The sequence below is a fragment of the Cyprinus carpio genome, chromosome A11 (genome assembly GCF_018340385.1).
Source record: "Cyprinus carpio isolate SPL01 chromosome A11, ASM1834038v1, whole genome shotgun sequence".
Lineage (NCBI taxonomy): Eukaryota > Metazoa > Chordata > Actinopteri > Cypriniformes > Cyprinidae > Cyprinus > Cyprinus carpio.
In genome coordinates this window covers 10,899,780-10,917,972 of record NC_056582.1, presented here as the reverse complement: position 1 = coordinate 10,917,972, position 18,193 = coordinate 10,899,780, and the positions used below count along the sequence as shown (strand labels likewise).

Genomic DNA, 18,193 nt, shown 5'->3' with positions numbered 1-18,193 from the left:
CTGGTTTTGTCTCGTGGCGCGGGGGGACATGGCATCACAATATGGTAAGGGGCGTAACATTTCAGTCACACGCCTGAGGTATTCCGCCATTCACAACGCACTGGATAGCTGGCCAATCAGAACAAACCTTGCTTTTCAGAATGATGAGCTTAATAACAATTGATGCGTTTCAGAAAGGCGGGGCAAAGAGGAGAAACAATAATGCACATTATGTGGAAAATAATGTGTTTTTTGAACCTTAAACCGCATTAACACATTGCATTACACTAAATATACAACATAATGTTCTTTTTAGCAATGTCATATGACCCCTTTAATTTGACTGTCCATCTGTGGAAATGTCATCATGTGAATCAATATGCCTGTTTTAGGTTACCTGATAAAGCATGTAAAGGTTTCTGTGACTGAACAAAGCTCATGAATATTTAATAAGGCAAGCACTGTTTAGTTTATGATTGATGGTATGTTACTAAACTATTGTAGCACTGTATGACACACTGCACATTTTTTGCAAGGTAATTCAGTGTTAGCACTGCAAAATCTAGACCAGGGTATCATACACTAGGGTAATCGGTAAGTATTTAGCCCGGGAATTAAAAAATGTGGTAATCCAGGTTGAAGTGCTATGTAAAAAGCCTCATATTTTACATTGATATTACATCGAAATTAAAAAAGGCATTCAGTATATTTTGACATAAATATTTCCTGAATAACATTTGCTGAAGAGGTCTTCTCAAGCTAAAAGCAAAACATGAAAAGAAAAAAAAACACTTCTAATCAGCATAGGTTTTGTGTATGTATTTGTGTGTGTACGTGTCAGGGTGCATTCACTGCTACAAACTACAGAGGGAGGAGAAAGAGAGGAAGAAACGTGGCAATGACAGAAATGGAGGCTGCCTCGATTCACTGTTTTCCCTCGACAAAACAAGCTCTTGAAATGTTTTCCACAGTTTCAGCACAGCTTCTGTTTCAGTTTCAAGCCAACAGACTAACATCACAATGGAAAATAATTTCAATTATCATATTTTTGAAACAAAACACACTATTAAGATAGTTTTTTTTTTTTTTAACCAAGAGATGAATGAAATTAATGAATGTAAACATTACTTTTGTTGCACTGGTCATGCAAATATGTACAGTAGTTTAAAGGTTTAATTCCTCCAGACACTGAGACACTACTCGTTTAGCTATTGATTTGGAATAATTAAATTAAGTCCATCTATGTCAAATCCAGTGTATATATGCTCATGTTTTCAATTTTATTATTATTATTTTATGTTCATAAGGTAAAGGCTTCCAAACAAAAAACTTTAAATGTTCCATTCCTTACATAAAAAGTCATCATTTAACCTCATGCTATTCAAAACCTGTATGACTTCCTTTCTTCTGCTACTTTCTTTCTTCTACAGACACAGTTCTCAAAATATCTTCCTTCTAATTTCACAGAAGAAAGTAAGTCACACAGGTTTGCAACAAAATGAGGAGTTAATGACAGAAGTATTATTTTTGGGTGAACTATCCCTTTAAGTCCGTCTACCAACAAACCCTCTTTTCTACTGTTCTAGTTCTGGCTGCAGAGAAGAGGATTTTCTGGGGTAAATTGTTTGGGATTTGAAGGTTAAAAGTCCAACTTAGATTTCATTATTCTGTACACTATCTTTGCTGTCTGTCACCAAGGTTAAAAGGTAAAAATGAATCAATATATAGTCTTAGCGCAATCCTCGCTCACTACCGAGTTAAATCCAAGCAGAGGCTGACTCCTTTCCCCTCACAAACACACTCTTAGCTCACTGCTTTACATCCATTTGATTTTAACAGCCGATTTTCAGTCTTTGTGAAATCCTCATTCTACTTTTCTCTGAGAAAGCCGGAAACACAGTTTGCACTTTTGGCATAGGTGTGCAAGTGAGTAAGCCTGGTTTAAGTCCAAGTTAAAATAACTTGATACAAATATATTAAAGTAATCTTCATGTTGTTTGTGAAGAAAAAAAAAAGAAAAAAAATGTCTGATTATTTATTTATCTAAAGCTTTTCTTCCCCTCAAATTACATCACTTTATCTTCCTATATCTAAATCACTACAATACCTGTTTCCTTAGTTGGTTGACATCCATGGCACCCATTGAAGCTCCACTGTAGGTCAGAAAGCATTCATACAGATTACTTTTTGACTAATACGCCACCTACTGTAGATATCAGCCTAATAGTCACAACAGATACCCAAACTCTGACAGCGTAATCTGTCCCATACTTCCTCCCTCTCATGTGCGGCGCACACACTAGCCCAAGGTTCATTAAGCACTAAACTCCCTCTGGTCTGAAAAGGATGGAGAGTGATTACCACAGACTCTTCCTGTTCTTTTACCTGCCACTTTTCTGTACAGCTCAGTTTTACTGTGTACCATCTTAATCACAAAGCAATTAGCGGTCAGCAGGGGTGTATCCACATTCTTTCTAGGTTAAAGATACACTGCGATTGTGTTGTTGTGCAGGACAGACACCTGCAGTTATTCATCCATGGATGAAATATTAGTTTTGTTATCATAGCCCATCTTCAGAACACACAGAAAAATAAATGGAAACACCCATCTGAGTGGTCAGACTCGTTAAAACTGTTGTAGCAAATTAGCTCAAAAGGGAAACATATTTAAATAATTACAATGAATTATAATTAATTACAATTATTTATATCAGCTGCCAGATGGAACTGTTGCAGGATTAATATTACAATCAACTAATCTGTTCATCCAGCAAACATTCAGTGTAATTTTATATCAACTCTAAGAAGCGATATTTTCAAAGCCACATAAAATAACTTTCTTTCAGTACTTAGCACATGTAGCACTATTGGTTCGTTAAATTGACTGAGTTTACAAGCAGTGATCTCATCTGGCTAAGCTGTCCTTGCTACCATCATAACAGTTACAGTGAATGGCTACTTCTGTTTTAAATGATGACTCCCACCCTTTGCAGAGTGAGTTTCAGCTTCTTCCCTCTGGACGGAGGTTTCTAGTCCCAAGGTGTAAGACAAAGTGGTATAAAAACAGCTTTGTTCCCTCTGTTTTAACTGTGTTAAATAAGCTGTAGGATGGTTTTGAGCTCTTGTATCATTTATCATGTTGTTATTATGATTTTATTGTGTTTATATTATGTTTTTAAATGTGTTTTGAAATTGTGTGTCAAGGTTTTGTGTAAGTATTGTTTTAGTGTGGATGTAATTTTCATTTTGGTATAAATAAAGTAACCTAACCTAACCATTGTGTACTTAAGTTGCTCACTTCTTCTCCCTCATTGTCTGGTATTTCTCGTTTATGTTGTCATGCTGTCTTGAGTTTGTTAAGCCTTTGGAGTTTGATATAATAAATATTACCGTTATTTAGAAACCTGACCATTTTTCTTCCTCATCTTGGAAAAAAATATGACAATGACAAACAACTACAAAAAATGTTGCATTCTTTTTGAGAGCAGATATTGCTCAGGTGTTTTGCCACAGGGTGCTTGTTCTCAAATGTAATGTTCCTGAGCTCAGAAATCGAGAGCAACCAACAAGCCTCTTTTTCATTGTGAAGGATTTATATTCACTCAAAATGTTGAAGCCATTTGAAAAATAATGAAGTAATACCTGCAAAAAGCAAAAAAGAGAAAAAAGAAATCAATTTCACAGAACAGAGCAATGATGGAAGCACTGAAGGACAGATTAAAACTCTGGCCTAACAGGGAGAATGACATGAAATGTGAGACTTTTTTGTACAAAAATTAATTGTATTCAGGGCACTCAGGCTTGTACTGTCTGAGGAGAATGTAGATAAATTTACATTCAGGACAACACATGTACTCTGAGATGGCTATTTGGAATTTATTAAGTAGCATGTCAACATTCAAATGATAAACACAATAGTTAGTTCTGGTCCTCAGATTTGAATGGTTGAATGTGTTCCAAAAGGTCTGATATAACATTGTGACTCTTTTTGCGGCTTAGATTATTTAACCAGCAGGGGCAACAATTAACTTTACAAGTGAGTCATTGAATCATTTATTCAACTGATTCATTCAAAGAGGTAGGCTGTGTCCAAAATCGCATACTCTCTTGAGTAGGTACTTTTTTGTATAAAGAGTATGTTCTATATAGTTTGAATGTAACCAACTACATTTTATCATTGTCACATGACCATCGTCAGTTGTGTCGTGCCACCGCCATTTATAAATCCTCTCCTGTGGCCTCATGGGAAAGTAAAGTACTGTGACTTCGGACATTTTGTCACATACTGTTTTCCACCTACTATATAGTAGGGAAGTAAGCGATTTCAAATGCAGTCACTAATTCATTCAATAATGAAACATGTAAGTGTCTTTATGACTGAACCATTGAAACAATGCTCCTATACCAACACTGGTGGCCACTCAAAAGTGAGAGCTGAACATTTGATTAACTGATGGGACACACTTACATCATAGTGTTGTAAAAATGCTAAATATTTACAGTGCTTTATTAACACAGTTGGCTATTCAATAATTTGGATTTTTTTTTTTTTTTTTTTAAATGTCTGTACGGTAGTCTCTATGTAACATATGACACAATTTAATTGTGCTTCTAATAAAGCAATAAAAAGCATTTGTGAAGAATAAAATAAAACCAATAAAATGTGCAACACTTTGTTTTGCTTCCAAATTAAATGTTACAGTTCCTGAACATGACAAATGAAAGGATTAGATATAGTGTAGATTTAGTGTATGTTAAACTTTTATAAAAAGCAATATCCCACTCACAATTATGCACTGTCTGCTTCTCTTCCACTCATGTGATATGGCTTAATTATGCAATTAAATTTTTTTTTTTATTTATACATCTCTTTTATAATGTACTATTCTATTTTCTTATTATAAGTTTCCATGATTTGGAATTATATCTGAAAGATATTGTTGTATAAACTTAAAGCAAGTTTACACAAAACATGAGGAACATGACAGATTTTCTCCAAAATTTTTTCCAGACACTTTCAGCACTTCCTGCCAGTACTTAAATGTGTGGATACAGCAGATTCAAAGTGAGACAAATGGTCACATGTCTGCCGCACCAGCGTTTGACACGTCAGACAGATGGCCCGCTTTCTCTCTTTCCATTGCAAACTTGGCAAGCAGGAGAGAACTCATGAGAGAGGACACCAGGGTCAGTGCTTTTGCTCTCAGACTTTTATCTGTCTGGATCCACGCCAGACCCTGTTCAGGTGACCTTCTCAGCCTGAAGACAGACCTTTCTCACCAGGCCTTGATCCTTATTTGGTCCCCTCCGGCTTCTCGCCCTCTTTTGGGTCCTCCCAGCCATCAGAAAGTCACAACCTCAGCAACTTTTTTGCCATTGTAGCCTCAGCAGGATAGTGTTTCCTCCCAGGAGAGGGCAAGAAAAAGTGGATTATTGGAGCAGAGCAGGACCCATGGGGCCCAGGTCTCACTTTCCTGGTCATCTGTCTTGAAGGAAGCGTAGGTAGAGGTTGACTCTTTTAGGCTGATTTAAGAGCAGTTTTTCCAGTTTGTTGTAATGGCTTGCGGTTGCGTTTGGAGAAGGTCCTTGATCACCATAAGTGCTGTATGATTGGGAGCAGGTGTGGACCTTGTGATGCGCTTGTAGATCTGTGACCCCGAGCAGCACGCAGGTTGGCAGCACGGTCAGGTATCAGATAATGTCATCTGTCACCCGGCATTAAATAAATCAAGCTGTCAAAAGGGTGTGTCTTTAACATCACACTATGTTGTCTATCACAGATGCAGAGGTGACACTTCCTCTCTCTCACACACACAAAAACACACACATATACAGAGGGTCATTCAAAAGCAAAACTGAGAGTGACAAAGTATCTGTCAATCATCTGTGGAAGAAAGCTCCTTGAGGAACAATTATAAGGGATTCAACCAGGCCCGTTTCTAGGTAAACTAGGCAGTCGCCTATGGCGTGACCAGCAGGAGGGGCGCCAATGAGCGCAAGTACTGGCACTACATTTTAGCAGAGTTGTAATAAAGAGTGGCACGGCCAACATGAAATATGATTGCCTCCCCCCACTTGATCCCCCAACATCACTGGGCTAGAGTTCTGTCAATCTGATGATGGCTGCATGCCTTTGAACCAGAGCACTGTCAATTGCTGCCTGATTGTTGCATGCAAAGTTTGCATTTGGAGCGCTCAACAACACAATCAGATCAATGGGTCCTGTCAATGCGTTGGCAATCTAATGCTTTTTTTTGCCATGAAATAAAGCTAAGTTCAAAGGCCAATTTAAAATACTGGTACAAGTAAAAAGTGCACAAAATCTGTATTTTGTAAGGGCAGTATTTGTGGCAGTAGAGGAAATTATGGTGCAAAATTGGTCCAAATGGGGTGCATTTTTTTTTAATGCTGGTTGTGGATAGTTTTATGTGAAAAAAGTCTAATTGTGGTTTATTTTTTATTGGTATAGTAAAATTTGATATTTAACAAGATCAAACAACCTTTATTAAACCACTTTGTCGAATTTAACACATCCTTACGGAAGTGCTGAAATTCATTCAAATTCATTCACTTCTAACAGTGCTTAATCGGAGCAGCGTCATACTCATTGAGGGTCAGTCACATACTTTTATGTGACTGATCAAGCTTTTATATGTACTGTAGTTTGGGGTAACAAAGGGTTTTATAGGTTTGACTTTATTAATATTAAGGATTTTAATATTAATAAAGCTTATTTAAAACTTAGACAACACATTTATATTTGCACTACTGCTAACATAAGGTGTTCCCTCACAAATAAGTATTAAAAATAAATAATTTTAATAATTTAGTTATATTGTTTAATGTATTATATTAAATATTTATATATTATATAATTACAAAAGAAATTAATATAGTTTGTGAATATTTAAGAAAGCTTATTTAAAGACAATTTAATGTATTATATTAAATATTTATATATTATATAATTACATATGTATTAAATGTGCAACTATTTTGCATTTAAAGACAATGTGTTCATTTACACATTGTAATTGCTATTAAAATTACTTACAGTTGCCATTAATTATAAATGTAACGTGTAAAATACTGTTTACCCAAATATAAAGTTTTGCACCCAAATAATAATTGCAATTACAGCACCTAAAAGTATATTTTTTTTTCTCTAAACAATCTTGGTACACCCATGTAGATTTGAATTTTATATGAAAACACCAGGGACCCAACGATGGATTCACCGGCACACTGTGCTTTCCCAACGTCACTCAATCGATCATTTCCAGCAGAGATTAAGAGAGCTAAGCAATTACACTTTAAATTCTCATGCTTTTCTTGCAGGTGTTAATTCACAGTGCCGGGGTCCGGATCGATACATCAGTGCAGATAATGGCCAGCCCCCTCTGGCCCCGCCCCCGACGTCCTGCACGTCATCAAAGTGAAGAATGAACTCGCTCTTTAAATCCACTCCAGCCACTCTCTCTTTCTTTACCTGCCCAGAGAAATGGTCTGTTAATGACCCGATTGATAAAAATAAGGCCTTTGCTGGGCTCTTGGTGAGGACAGACTGTTTTCTTTTTTGACTAGGCACAGGGAACATTCGCAATAAAGGCGGATAAGGTCAGAGGGCGAGCTGAGCAGCTCTAATGAACCTGGGGTGTAATTAACAGGGATCTGAGATCAGATCTCTGTCTGAGGGCCAGAGAAGGCCGACCTCGGAAGGGATGGAGTGCCGTTAGTCGCCATAAATCAGTTTTACACGGAGGAAGAAGTGTGGCTTGATTAGACATTCAAAGAGCAGTGTAAGGCCTCGTCAAAGCCCTCAACTCTTAATGAATAGACCTCAAGAGTCCTCAGCCTGTCCTTGAATTGAGCTTGACTGTGTGTGTTCTTCTTAATGAAACACTTGACTCAGCCGTGGTGTTATGATGAGTGCATTGTTTGGTCAGTTATGCTGACAAACTGTCCACAGCTCTCAATAAATGCACAAAACAATAACTAATTATTTATAGGATCAGAAAATTCTCAACCCACTAATTAGGCTATGTAAAGCAACTGTTTTGAATCTTGCTGGTAAACTACTTGTGAATATGTTTGACAAGTGTAGTTTTCTTTCCTGTATTTACCTGCTTCCTATTGGCACAGGAGGTGTGGGCGGGGCATATTAAAATGGCTCATCCTCTAATAGCCAGAAGGTTTTAGTTATAACCATAATTTGTTACTTGCTAGTTGGCTGCCTGTGGTATTAGGGGAGGGACATTCTCATTGTAGAGGGTCCAAAAAATTCACATTGTGAAATACAAAGTCACAGTTATGTCACAACTGAGGATGCAATTACAAGACCAAAAAATTGCAATTAAGAAATATAAAGTTGCAAGAGTAAAGAAGTTGCAACTGTAATAGTCGCATTTATGAGAAAAACTCATAAATGCAGTAAAGTCACAGTTGTGATATAAAAAGTGGCAAATTTGAAGTATAAAATCCCAATTGTAATTTATAAAGTTGCAACTGTGAAATAAAATGTCACAATTGTGAAAAATAAGTCCCCAATTAAATAGTAAAAAGTTGCAATTATGCTTAAGTTTGAGACAAAGTCGCAAGTGTTATGAAGTCAAAACTGAATTAAAAAAGTTTAAACGGTGATTTATATATATAAATATATAAATATATATAAATAAATATATATATATATATATATATATATATATATATACTGTATGTATATATACTGTATATAGTCACAATTGTGAGATATAAAGTTGCATTTGTGAGACATAAACTTGCAAAAAAGTTTGTGAGACATGCAATTTAAAAAAAAAGTTTGTGTTGAGTGAAATTTAAAAATAAGATTTTTGAAAAAAAGAACAGTCTTGTGAGTTACATACACAGTTAATTGATATATTTGAAATTTTTATTTGTGGAATTGTTAAAGATGTATTTGTTTGAGAGATATTAATTTGCAATTGTGAAGAAGTTGTGAGCTATTATACCTCAATGGTGATTTATGATCACAACCAATAGGAATAAAGTCACAATTACCTTTATATCCTAATTTTTTACTCTGAGCCAGAAAAGAGTTTCTATTAGAGACAAAGAGAGAGAGAGAGATCTAGAAAGAGCAAAATAAAAGGCCGTGTTTTTTGGTGCAGAGCTCTAATCCTGATCTGTCCTCTCTGCAGGCACCTGACTCACAGGTAGAGCTTTTTCAGAGTTCTTATGCCCAGGTGCTCAGAAAACTGTGTGCTCATGGATTCTGACAGCTCCGTCCTTGCGGGGTGCCACTGATGTTCATTATTTCAGACTTCCATTGGACGCCTAACAGTCACAATACTGCCTCTACCTCCGATGTGCACTAAACGCTGTGTTAAAACATCGTTATTAAAGTGAGAAGCGAATGACACCATAAATATGCAATTAATCTTCAGAACTGGGGCAAAGTTTAATTGCGACCAAACAAACAGACAGAATATGCAAATGTGGTAACATTATGTGAGCGGTTGTAATTATGAAGTTACACATAATGGTAATTAAAAAAGCTTGCATCCCGCAATGCCCTTGCTGGTTTTCATTGTGCTGTGCATCACTGCTCCTGATTGGGCTTCTGTATGAAGTCATACAATCTTATAGAACATGTCTGGACGAGCCTATGTACATAATCTCATAACCTGTGTGTTTTTTTTTTTGTGGGTGTGTTCATCAGCTATGTTTTTTTTTTTTTTGCTCTCTTCAAGTGTATCTTGTTTGTGTGTGTTTTGCAGGGCTTCTATCAAATGCACCATGACAACCTGTCATGCTCTGCATTAACGGCCCCCAGCAAAACAGAAGGGCTCATTCTACATCAGTGATGGTTATGGAAAGACTGTGTGTGTGTGTGTGTGTGTGTGTGTGTGTATGCAGCAGAGAGACGAGGAAAGGGGAAAAAAGGACAGAAAACATCTTGAAAAAAAAGAAAGAGAAAAAAACAGCAAAAGGGATGTAAAAGTGGAAACAGCAGTAGACTTTCGCACAATTTTAGCATTAGCAAAAGAGGAAACCTTTCTGAGAGGTTTTTTTTTTTGTACTTATGACCCTGCAAAATTGGGTCTAAAGATGGGTTTTTTAATCCCAATGTGTGTGAACAGCCCCCGTATGTGTGTATGTGGTGAATAAACCCTGCATTTGACATGTTAAAAGGGATGTTCTTTACTAAGAGTCTTGTTGGGCCTGACATAACTGGGACGTAGTTCTTCTTGTCAAAGCTAATAATCAATTCCCATGCTGGGATAATCTGACAGCACACTCCTATTTAATGTGCCACTGTCTCTGTGCACACAGCTGCATATCTACCAAAACAATCATTCTCCAATCTAACACAAAATTAGCTAATCTATGTCTTCGCCGCCTGTTTGAATGAAATATATTAAGCGCAGATATTATTCACTAATAATTTGAACTAAGTGGATTTGTATTGCAATGTCAAAAAAAAAAAAGGAGAAAAAAAAACAATAATAAAATTGCAAGATTTTTAACAAGATCTTACTTTTTTTTTTTTTTTTTTTTTACTCTAAAACTTGTATTAGCTGGACTAATCCCTATAAATACAGTTTTAGCATGATTGTGAAATGGAAAAAAGCCCTGCTGAAATAAAAACTGGTCTGCTGGACTTGAGCTGGTTCAAGATGGTCTCCCATCCTAGATATTGCAAAAAATGCCCCAAACCCCACTAAAACCAGCTCAACAGAGCGGTTAAGACCAGAAAACCATTTTACCTGGTTTAAGATTTAAAGTTTAAATGATTTAATGCAAAAGCAGCTCATGAAACAAATTTTGCATTTTTTTTTAATTAGATATTTTAAACATATTATGCTGTTTTTTTTTCTCCATATTTTTGTTTGTATACCCTTCAGGTTGAGAGAAAGCATCATTACCATGAGGTTTTTGAACTAGTGGATTTTTAATAAAATAAATACAATTTTAATACATTTATTTATTGAAATCGCTTTAATTTTAAGCTGGTTTGCTGGACTTAGCTGGTTTAATATGTTTCCAAGGCTGGACAAGGTTGTGTTTAACTGGAGAAAAGTGCCAAAGACCGCCATAAAACCAGCCACTAGATCACTTAAGCTTTGGTTTGTTTAAGACTTTATTTATTTATTTTCATTAAGAAATTACAGAGATTTAACAGAAATGTATCTAAAACTAACATATGAAACACAATTAGCTAATTTGTGGCTTCCCTGCCTGTTTGAATTAAATATTTTAAACAGGTTTTCCTACATCCATCCATCCATCCAAACAAACAAAAAAGCATTTAGATTTTATGATTATATAAAATATATATTATAAATGAATATATATTATAAATTTTTAATTGGCTTGTGTAGATAGTGAAAAAAGCCCAAAACACCAGAAAAAACAAAATTAAAAGGATTAAGAGGAGTTAGGTGCAGTTAGGTAGATTTAAATGGTTTAAGATATTTTTGTTGTTTTTCGGCAAGAAGTTACTGAGATGTAAGATAAAAGTAGCTTAAATTACCACATGAAACAAAATGAGCTAATTTGTGCCTCCTCTGCCTGCTTTTTTGGCACAAAGAACTTCATATTTTTTATTTGTTTACCCTTCAGGTGAAAAGAAAAGGAGATTGCATGTGTTTATTTTTTCATTATTAACTCTGCCTAAACGACTTCTAAAAAGTCAGATGACAGGAGGGCGACTGCTCTCCAAATTTAGCCATTCTCCATTTGGCACGTGTGAAGGATGTAAACCCCACTCACTGACAGATTTTGTAGGGCGGCACAAATTGTGTGAGTGTGTGAGTAATAGAGAGAGAATGGTGGTGACAAACAGTGTGTGTGCTTTAAATGTGTGTGTGGGGTGTGACTGTGCATAAGCATGCTAGTGTGTGACAGCAGCAGTGTGTTTGAGTCCGTCCCCGCAGGTCCTCCCTCAGGTCTCCATCAGGCTCAGCCAACAGAGTTGTTACTCATAAAGACAGTATTATTATCAAGCAGAAGATGAGTATATATCCAGGCAAGAGCACACATGAGGGAAGTGGGAACTTCCTCCACAACTGTATAATCACTCGATTGTCTCGATTTCATGAAGATGCAGAAAAAGGCTTCATTAATCAGCATTTACGCTCACTCAAACACTTCTGCAACTGTTTACATATAGTACTCTGATGAATATCTATACTGTGTTGGTTTACACAAAGACCAGACGTGATACACAGGTTTGTGTTCAGACAACATGATGCAAATGGTTTTAGCATCAGTGCGGCATTGTCATGAGACTGCAAGGAAGGCGAAAGGGTAGGATCTAAATGCAGAAGTTTAATGGTGTAAAATGAGTAATCCACAATCGTAGTCAGACAGGCATGAGGTCATACACAAAATCAGTCCAAACACTGACATAGTAAGGAGCTCAGGAAAACAGAGAAATCCTGGCTATCAGGCTTAAAAAAAAAAGACCATGAAACAAGTCCAGATCACGAAACAAGACTCAAGACAGCAGTGAAGTGAAGTGATGTGTGGTCAAGTATGGTGACCCATACTCAGAATTCGTGCTCTGCATTTAACCCATCCAAGTGCGCGCACACACACACACACCACACACACACTGTGAATATACACCCAGAGCAGTGGGCAGCCATACTGGGGGTTCTGTGCCTTGCTCAAGGGTCTCACTCCCTCCACCGACAATCCCTGCCAGACCTGAGACTCGAACCAACAACCTTCAGGTTACAAGTCCATTAGGCTTGTATGAGGCCACAACTGCCCCAGTGTGACACTATGTTAAGACTTCACAATCAATAGCAGAAACAAACAGGCTTATACAGGCAGAGGTAACAAGATAATTATTCTCAGCCTCAGACCAGGGACCGCTGCCTAAATGTCTGATGCATATGGCACACGAAAGTGGAAACACTTCAGGAGTTTCGAAGTCATCATCGGATTAGATGAATTATACAGGATTTCCGGTAGACGTTCATGTCGCGTTCTTTAATGTTCTGCCTGGAAACAAAAACCCCCTCACGAAAAAAGAAAGCCATCGTGTTTACAACTGTGACGACGAGCGCTTATCAGGATCAACTAAACACTGGATTTATAATAGTATGTGAAATATTTAAAGCTCGTGGCATAGAATCTTTAAAATATGTCAGAGAGTTTTACACAACAGTCTGTTATTGTGGCGACATTTCCACACCCCAAAACGTGACGATGAACCAAATGAACTGTGATTGGTTGTTTGACATGTCTGTCAAATGGTCTCATGGGCGGGTCTTGGCCAATGAAAGCTGCCATGAATTCCAGACCTCCAGCCGTCAGTCTGAAGGTCTGGCTACGTGAGACTACAAGATAATTAGACACAGGTGTGCTCAATCAGGCATAAGACTGGGCAGTGGTTTGTGGGAAAATGATGTAGAATGACAATGACGTAGAATGGAGTGCCCACTGGTGGACAACCAGACCACTCCATCTGACCATCGTTACAGGCATCAGACACTGGAAAACAAATCTTGCATGTAAATTGCAAACAGCTCATTTTTTGTTACTTTTTTAATAGACTAAAATAAATAGAAAATTAAAATATTATTTTCTCTCCAAAAATCCTGCTGCCTCCGCATTATTTCAATAACTTCTCAGAAATGGCCCAATTTGTTGCTAGTTCAAACTAATTCAAATTCATAATGAGAGGCCTCCATATGAGTAGATACAGTATATATCCTATTCAATTTGACGAGGAACTCTGTGACTGTTAAAAAATGTTTTTTATAGTATGCATGTGTATAGTTACTTTGTTTCACTGCCATTTAGCACTCTTCTTGGAATATGAAAGTGTCCACTGGATGTAGGGCTGTGCAATTAATCGCATGCGATTGTTATGTGCATCTCGTCAGTAAAGCTGGTCCCGGGATTAGTAGTAAATCTCTATCACCTGCTTTCAGATTGAGTGGCATTCACTACATAGAGCCGTAGTTCACTGACAAGCTGGGCAATAATGCGTTCCAAATCGAATGTGATTCATCTGCGATTATGAATGCGATATTTTCTAATTGTCAGTGAACTACGGCTCTGTATAGTGAATGCCGCTCAATCTTAAAGCAGGTGATGGAGATTTACTACTAATCACGGGACCGGCTTTACTGACAAGATGAGCATGACAATCGCATGCAATTAATTGCACAGCCCTAATTGGATGCGCACTTTATAATCTCAGTGGAATTATTAGATCATATGGGTACTTTTCATTTACTGTTTTATAAATGAAGACATACTGATCATTTTATAAACTGCTCTTCACCTACTATAAAGTAAGAAGTAGGCACATTCAGATACACTTCAACACTGAACTGAACTGATCTCAAGTGGATAATGACTATCTACTATTGTGCTTTTAGAGCTGCTTTACAGCAGAATTATTATTATTATTATTATTATTATTTTATTTTTTATTTTTTTTGCATTACTGAATCGCTATTTTCTTGTTTATCACTGTAAAGCTGCTTTGAAACAATCTGTATTGTATAAAGTGATAAATAAAGGTGTCTTGGCTTGCAGTGTTGGACTGTTGTATTGATCTGACCTATGAGCATCCAGAACTGTGCTGCACCAAATTCTGTGCCAAAGATACCATCTCTGATTAAGATACCATCACAACCATAATACAAATGTCACCCTTAACATGTAATTCAAATCCTACACTTGTCACACTCAAAGGACATGCATTTTGTTAATGCAGTGTATGTGCAACCATATGTAGATGGTGACTGAATCCAGACAGTCAACCCCTCACACATCACTGCCTAGTGATCTGTCAACTCCGTTCTTTATCTCACCTCCCCACATAACAAGCTGCCTGGCTTGATCGATACAATAGCAGATGTGCGAGACTTTGCCCTCCCTGCAGGACACTTGCATGGGGGCATGAAGTGTGAATCTTTCTTTATGCTATTACACAGATCACATCAGTATGCTGTGAAGAGACACACGGCTCCAGCTCTAGTGCACCGTACCACCTAGAGTTTGGCATTCTGAACAATCTGTTGTGGAACAGGGTGGTGAAATCACCGTATTGAAAGTATTCAAAAGACAAAGAGTGGAAAGCTTGAAAAATACTTCTGAGGAATGCTGAAAGTGATGTAGCATAAAAAAGTGACCTTTCAAAGTTTAAGAGTTTTATATTCTTCTGGTGAAAGGGAATTCAAGTGGAATACTAATTTAATGCCACTTTTGAACATGTGTATTTACTAATATGTGTGTGTGTGTGTGTTTGTTTTTTTTTTTTGTGTGTGTGTGTATATATATATATATATATATATATATATATATATATATATATATACATACAGTATATATAGCTCACCTGTTTTACACACACACACACACACACACACACACATACATACATATATATATATATATATATATATATATATAAGCATGTGAGATATATACATATATGCATACATATATACATGTTTGTAAATGTTGCATCTGCCATGGACATCTTGAGCCTAAGGCTTAAAGATTAGTTTGAGCTCTAATCTTGACACACACACACACACACACACACACACACACACACACACACACACACACACACACACACACAATGTATATTTACATATATTTTTTCTTAATATTTGTTTATTTATGTGTCAGCACAGGGTTATCTTGATTTAGTGAAGAGGTCATGTGGGCCCCTTGGCATTTGCATCAGATTTGAATAAATCCTCTAAAATCACGTCAAGGTGACAGCTGAAGCGAAATGTCATCTGAGAAAAGCTTTAAAAGTCTGTTATTCCAAATTATGCTTGTCTAAACTTATAATGGGCATTCCTTTTTGCATATTCGAATGGCTCACACAGGAATTGTCAAAGCACTTTATACACCTGCTCCAGCTTCAAAAAGAAAAAGAGACAACAATAAGTTTGTGATTTATGCAGTTTGCATCAGTGTTCACTTTTTTTCGTAATAGTTTTTGTCTTTTTATGAAAATGTCCTTCATATTTAGTCTATTTTGTGAAGTCCTATTTACTGTAGTCCATTTTACTCAAAAAGAAATTGCAGTTTGATGCACATTATAAGATTTGTTTTTATAGGAGGAAGCTTTATTTTTTCAGAACATTTCCCTAAAGGATGTATTATACCCGATCATGAAAAAGGTATCTAAACATGATTTTTCACTTAAAAAGGTGCTAAATTTTAGGCAAGGTGATATATTTGATAGTGATGATGCTGTGAAGTCACATCTGGATTCCTACCGTCTACACAGGAGGGTTTGTTCCGTGTTGTGCCGGCCACTTTTCCCGGTAAACATGAGCACTTGACTGTCTGGGAACGCTCCTCAATCCGGTTCTTGTTGCAACATCGGTGTGCTGCAATGACCTCACATGTTCCCCCCTCTGTGGACACACAAACACACACATGTACATGAGTGCCACATATGAGATACTCCTTCACCTTTGACACACAATAAAGATGCGCATATTTCACCATATTGGCATCAATGACATGCATCAGAAATACCCATTTCAGTAACGCGCACCTGAGATACAAGCACATCAGTGACAAGTAGACGTTCATGAGGTCAACAGTGGGAGACAAGCAAGATTTCGCAGAAGACTTTAGGAGAGGAAACGCAAAAGAAGTCATACTCATTTCCCTTTTCTTTTACATTAGAGAATCCTAGTCATTTATATTTGCATGTGGATGGTGAATAAGCAAAAAGGGGTTCAGCTTGCTTTACAGCAGGGATTAATTATGATTTACAGGGATTAATTACGATTAATTATTATTTGATCTCACACTAACCACTTCCTAACTTTTGTGCAAAAATTAAAATATACACAAAAACAATATCATGTCGACTTCATTCAGAGCTACAGTTAAGAAGCTCAAGCTCAGCTAAATGTTTTTTTTTGTCCCTGCCACATTACAATACCACATTCAAAATAAATAAATAGATTAACCTATACAAGCATCTCAGTCTGCTTGTATAAACAATTGAATTAATTTATTCTGTTCAGAAACCTTATGCTTTTCTACTTTTTACCTTCTTGATGATTACCAGTCATTAATTATCAATGAGATTCAGCTTCTTTGCAATGATCAAAACAATGGGAACACAGAATTTTCCACAAAAATCAAGATAATTTTCTGCACACATAAAAGGTGTTTTTAATTGTAATTTTAATTAATTTTAAATGTAATTTTATTATTATTCATTATATATATATATATATATATATATATATATATATGTATATATATATATATATTTTTTTTTTTTTTTTTTTGTGGTGTGTGTGTGTTTAGATATATTTACTTAAATCCATAAGTGTAAAAAAAAAACTGAAGCCTCAGCTCCTTAATTAGATTACCTTCCAAAGTCATCAGTTAAAAAAGCATTAGAGCAAATGGCCCTTGTAAAAAGCCTCTAAAGAGAAAATTATAGGCTCTTCTACAGACTCTTACTGCTAGGCTTTCTGTGTAATTACCATGTATTCTTTCTTTTCTCTACGTTGCAAATTGCCCTTGAAGCATGTTGATTATCTTATCAAAAGACAAGCCTTTTACCCTGGGGTGATGTAAGCAAGGGCTTTTATGGGGAGTTTAGGAAGGTGAGGGTGCTGGCGTGGGTTTGGACAAAGTGGTTACATATAGTACGGTATAGCATTGATGTGACTAAATAGGCAAGACTCATTCTAAATATAGGCCTTGTGACAATTATGAAGTCCTCACAGTCATTATCATCCTTCCTGCCATTTTAACACACACACACTTTACAGGATATCTGAATCTACACCATATGCACTGCGGCAAAGTGGACCCCATTGTGAAAAAAAGAGGAGAAAAGAAAGGGAAAAGATCAGAATGCACAAAAAGCTATGAGTGGGTCACCATAACAATAGAGAGCACCCTGAGGAGTGCTGGGGGATTGATGATGGGTAATGGTTTCCCCCTCAAACAGTGGGCTCACAGCTCCACACCAATCCCAAGACTGGAAAGAACAAGGGAACAGAGGAGGACAGAAGTGCAGGACAGGAAAAGAGCAAGAGGGAGGGAAGGAGGCAGGCAGCTCCCTCGCTGGTCCGGGCAGGGCCGGTTGAGTAATGACAGAGCTGTTGGAAGCACCCCTCTCACACAATTATAAAGCGGCCAGGTAATTCAGCCAGTGGGGTTGCTGCAGCGAGGCCCTTCATCAGATGCTCCCCTTTCCCCAACACCCGCG

General features: G+C 36.9%; 1 protein-coding gene across 3 annotated transcripts in view; it reads right to left on the bottom strand.

Moving 5' to 3' along the window:
* The window catches only part of LOC109063640 (chemokine-like protein TAFA-1), a 140,262-nt gene that overhangs the window by 12,613 nt on the left and 109,456 nt on the right, over positions 1 to 18,193 (bottom strand). For all 3 annotated transcript variants that reach the window (XR_006161108.1, XR_006161107.1, XM_042766192.1), the window contains exon 3: positions 16,224 to 16,364. Coding sequence is in view for 1 of the 3 variants with exons in the window: in XM_042766192.1 (XP_042622126.1) it covers positions 16,224 to 16,364 (141 nt within the window). In the remaining 2 variants the exon portion in view is untranslated. The remainder of the gene's footprint in view (positions 1 to 16,223; positions 16,365 to 18,193) is intronic.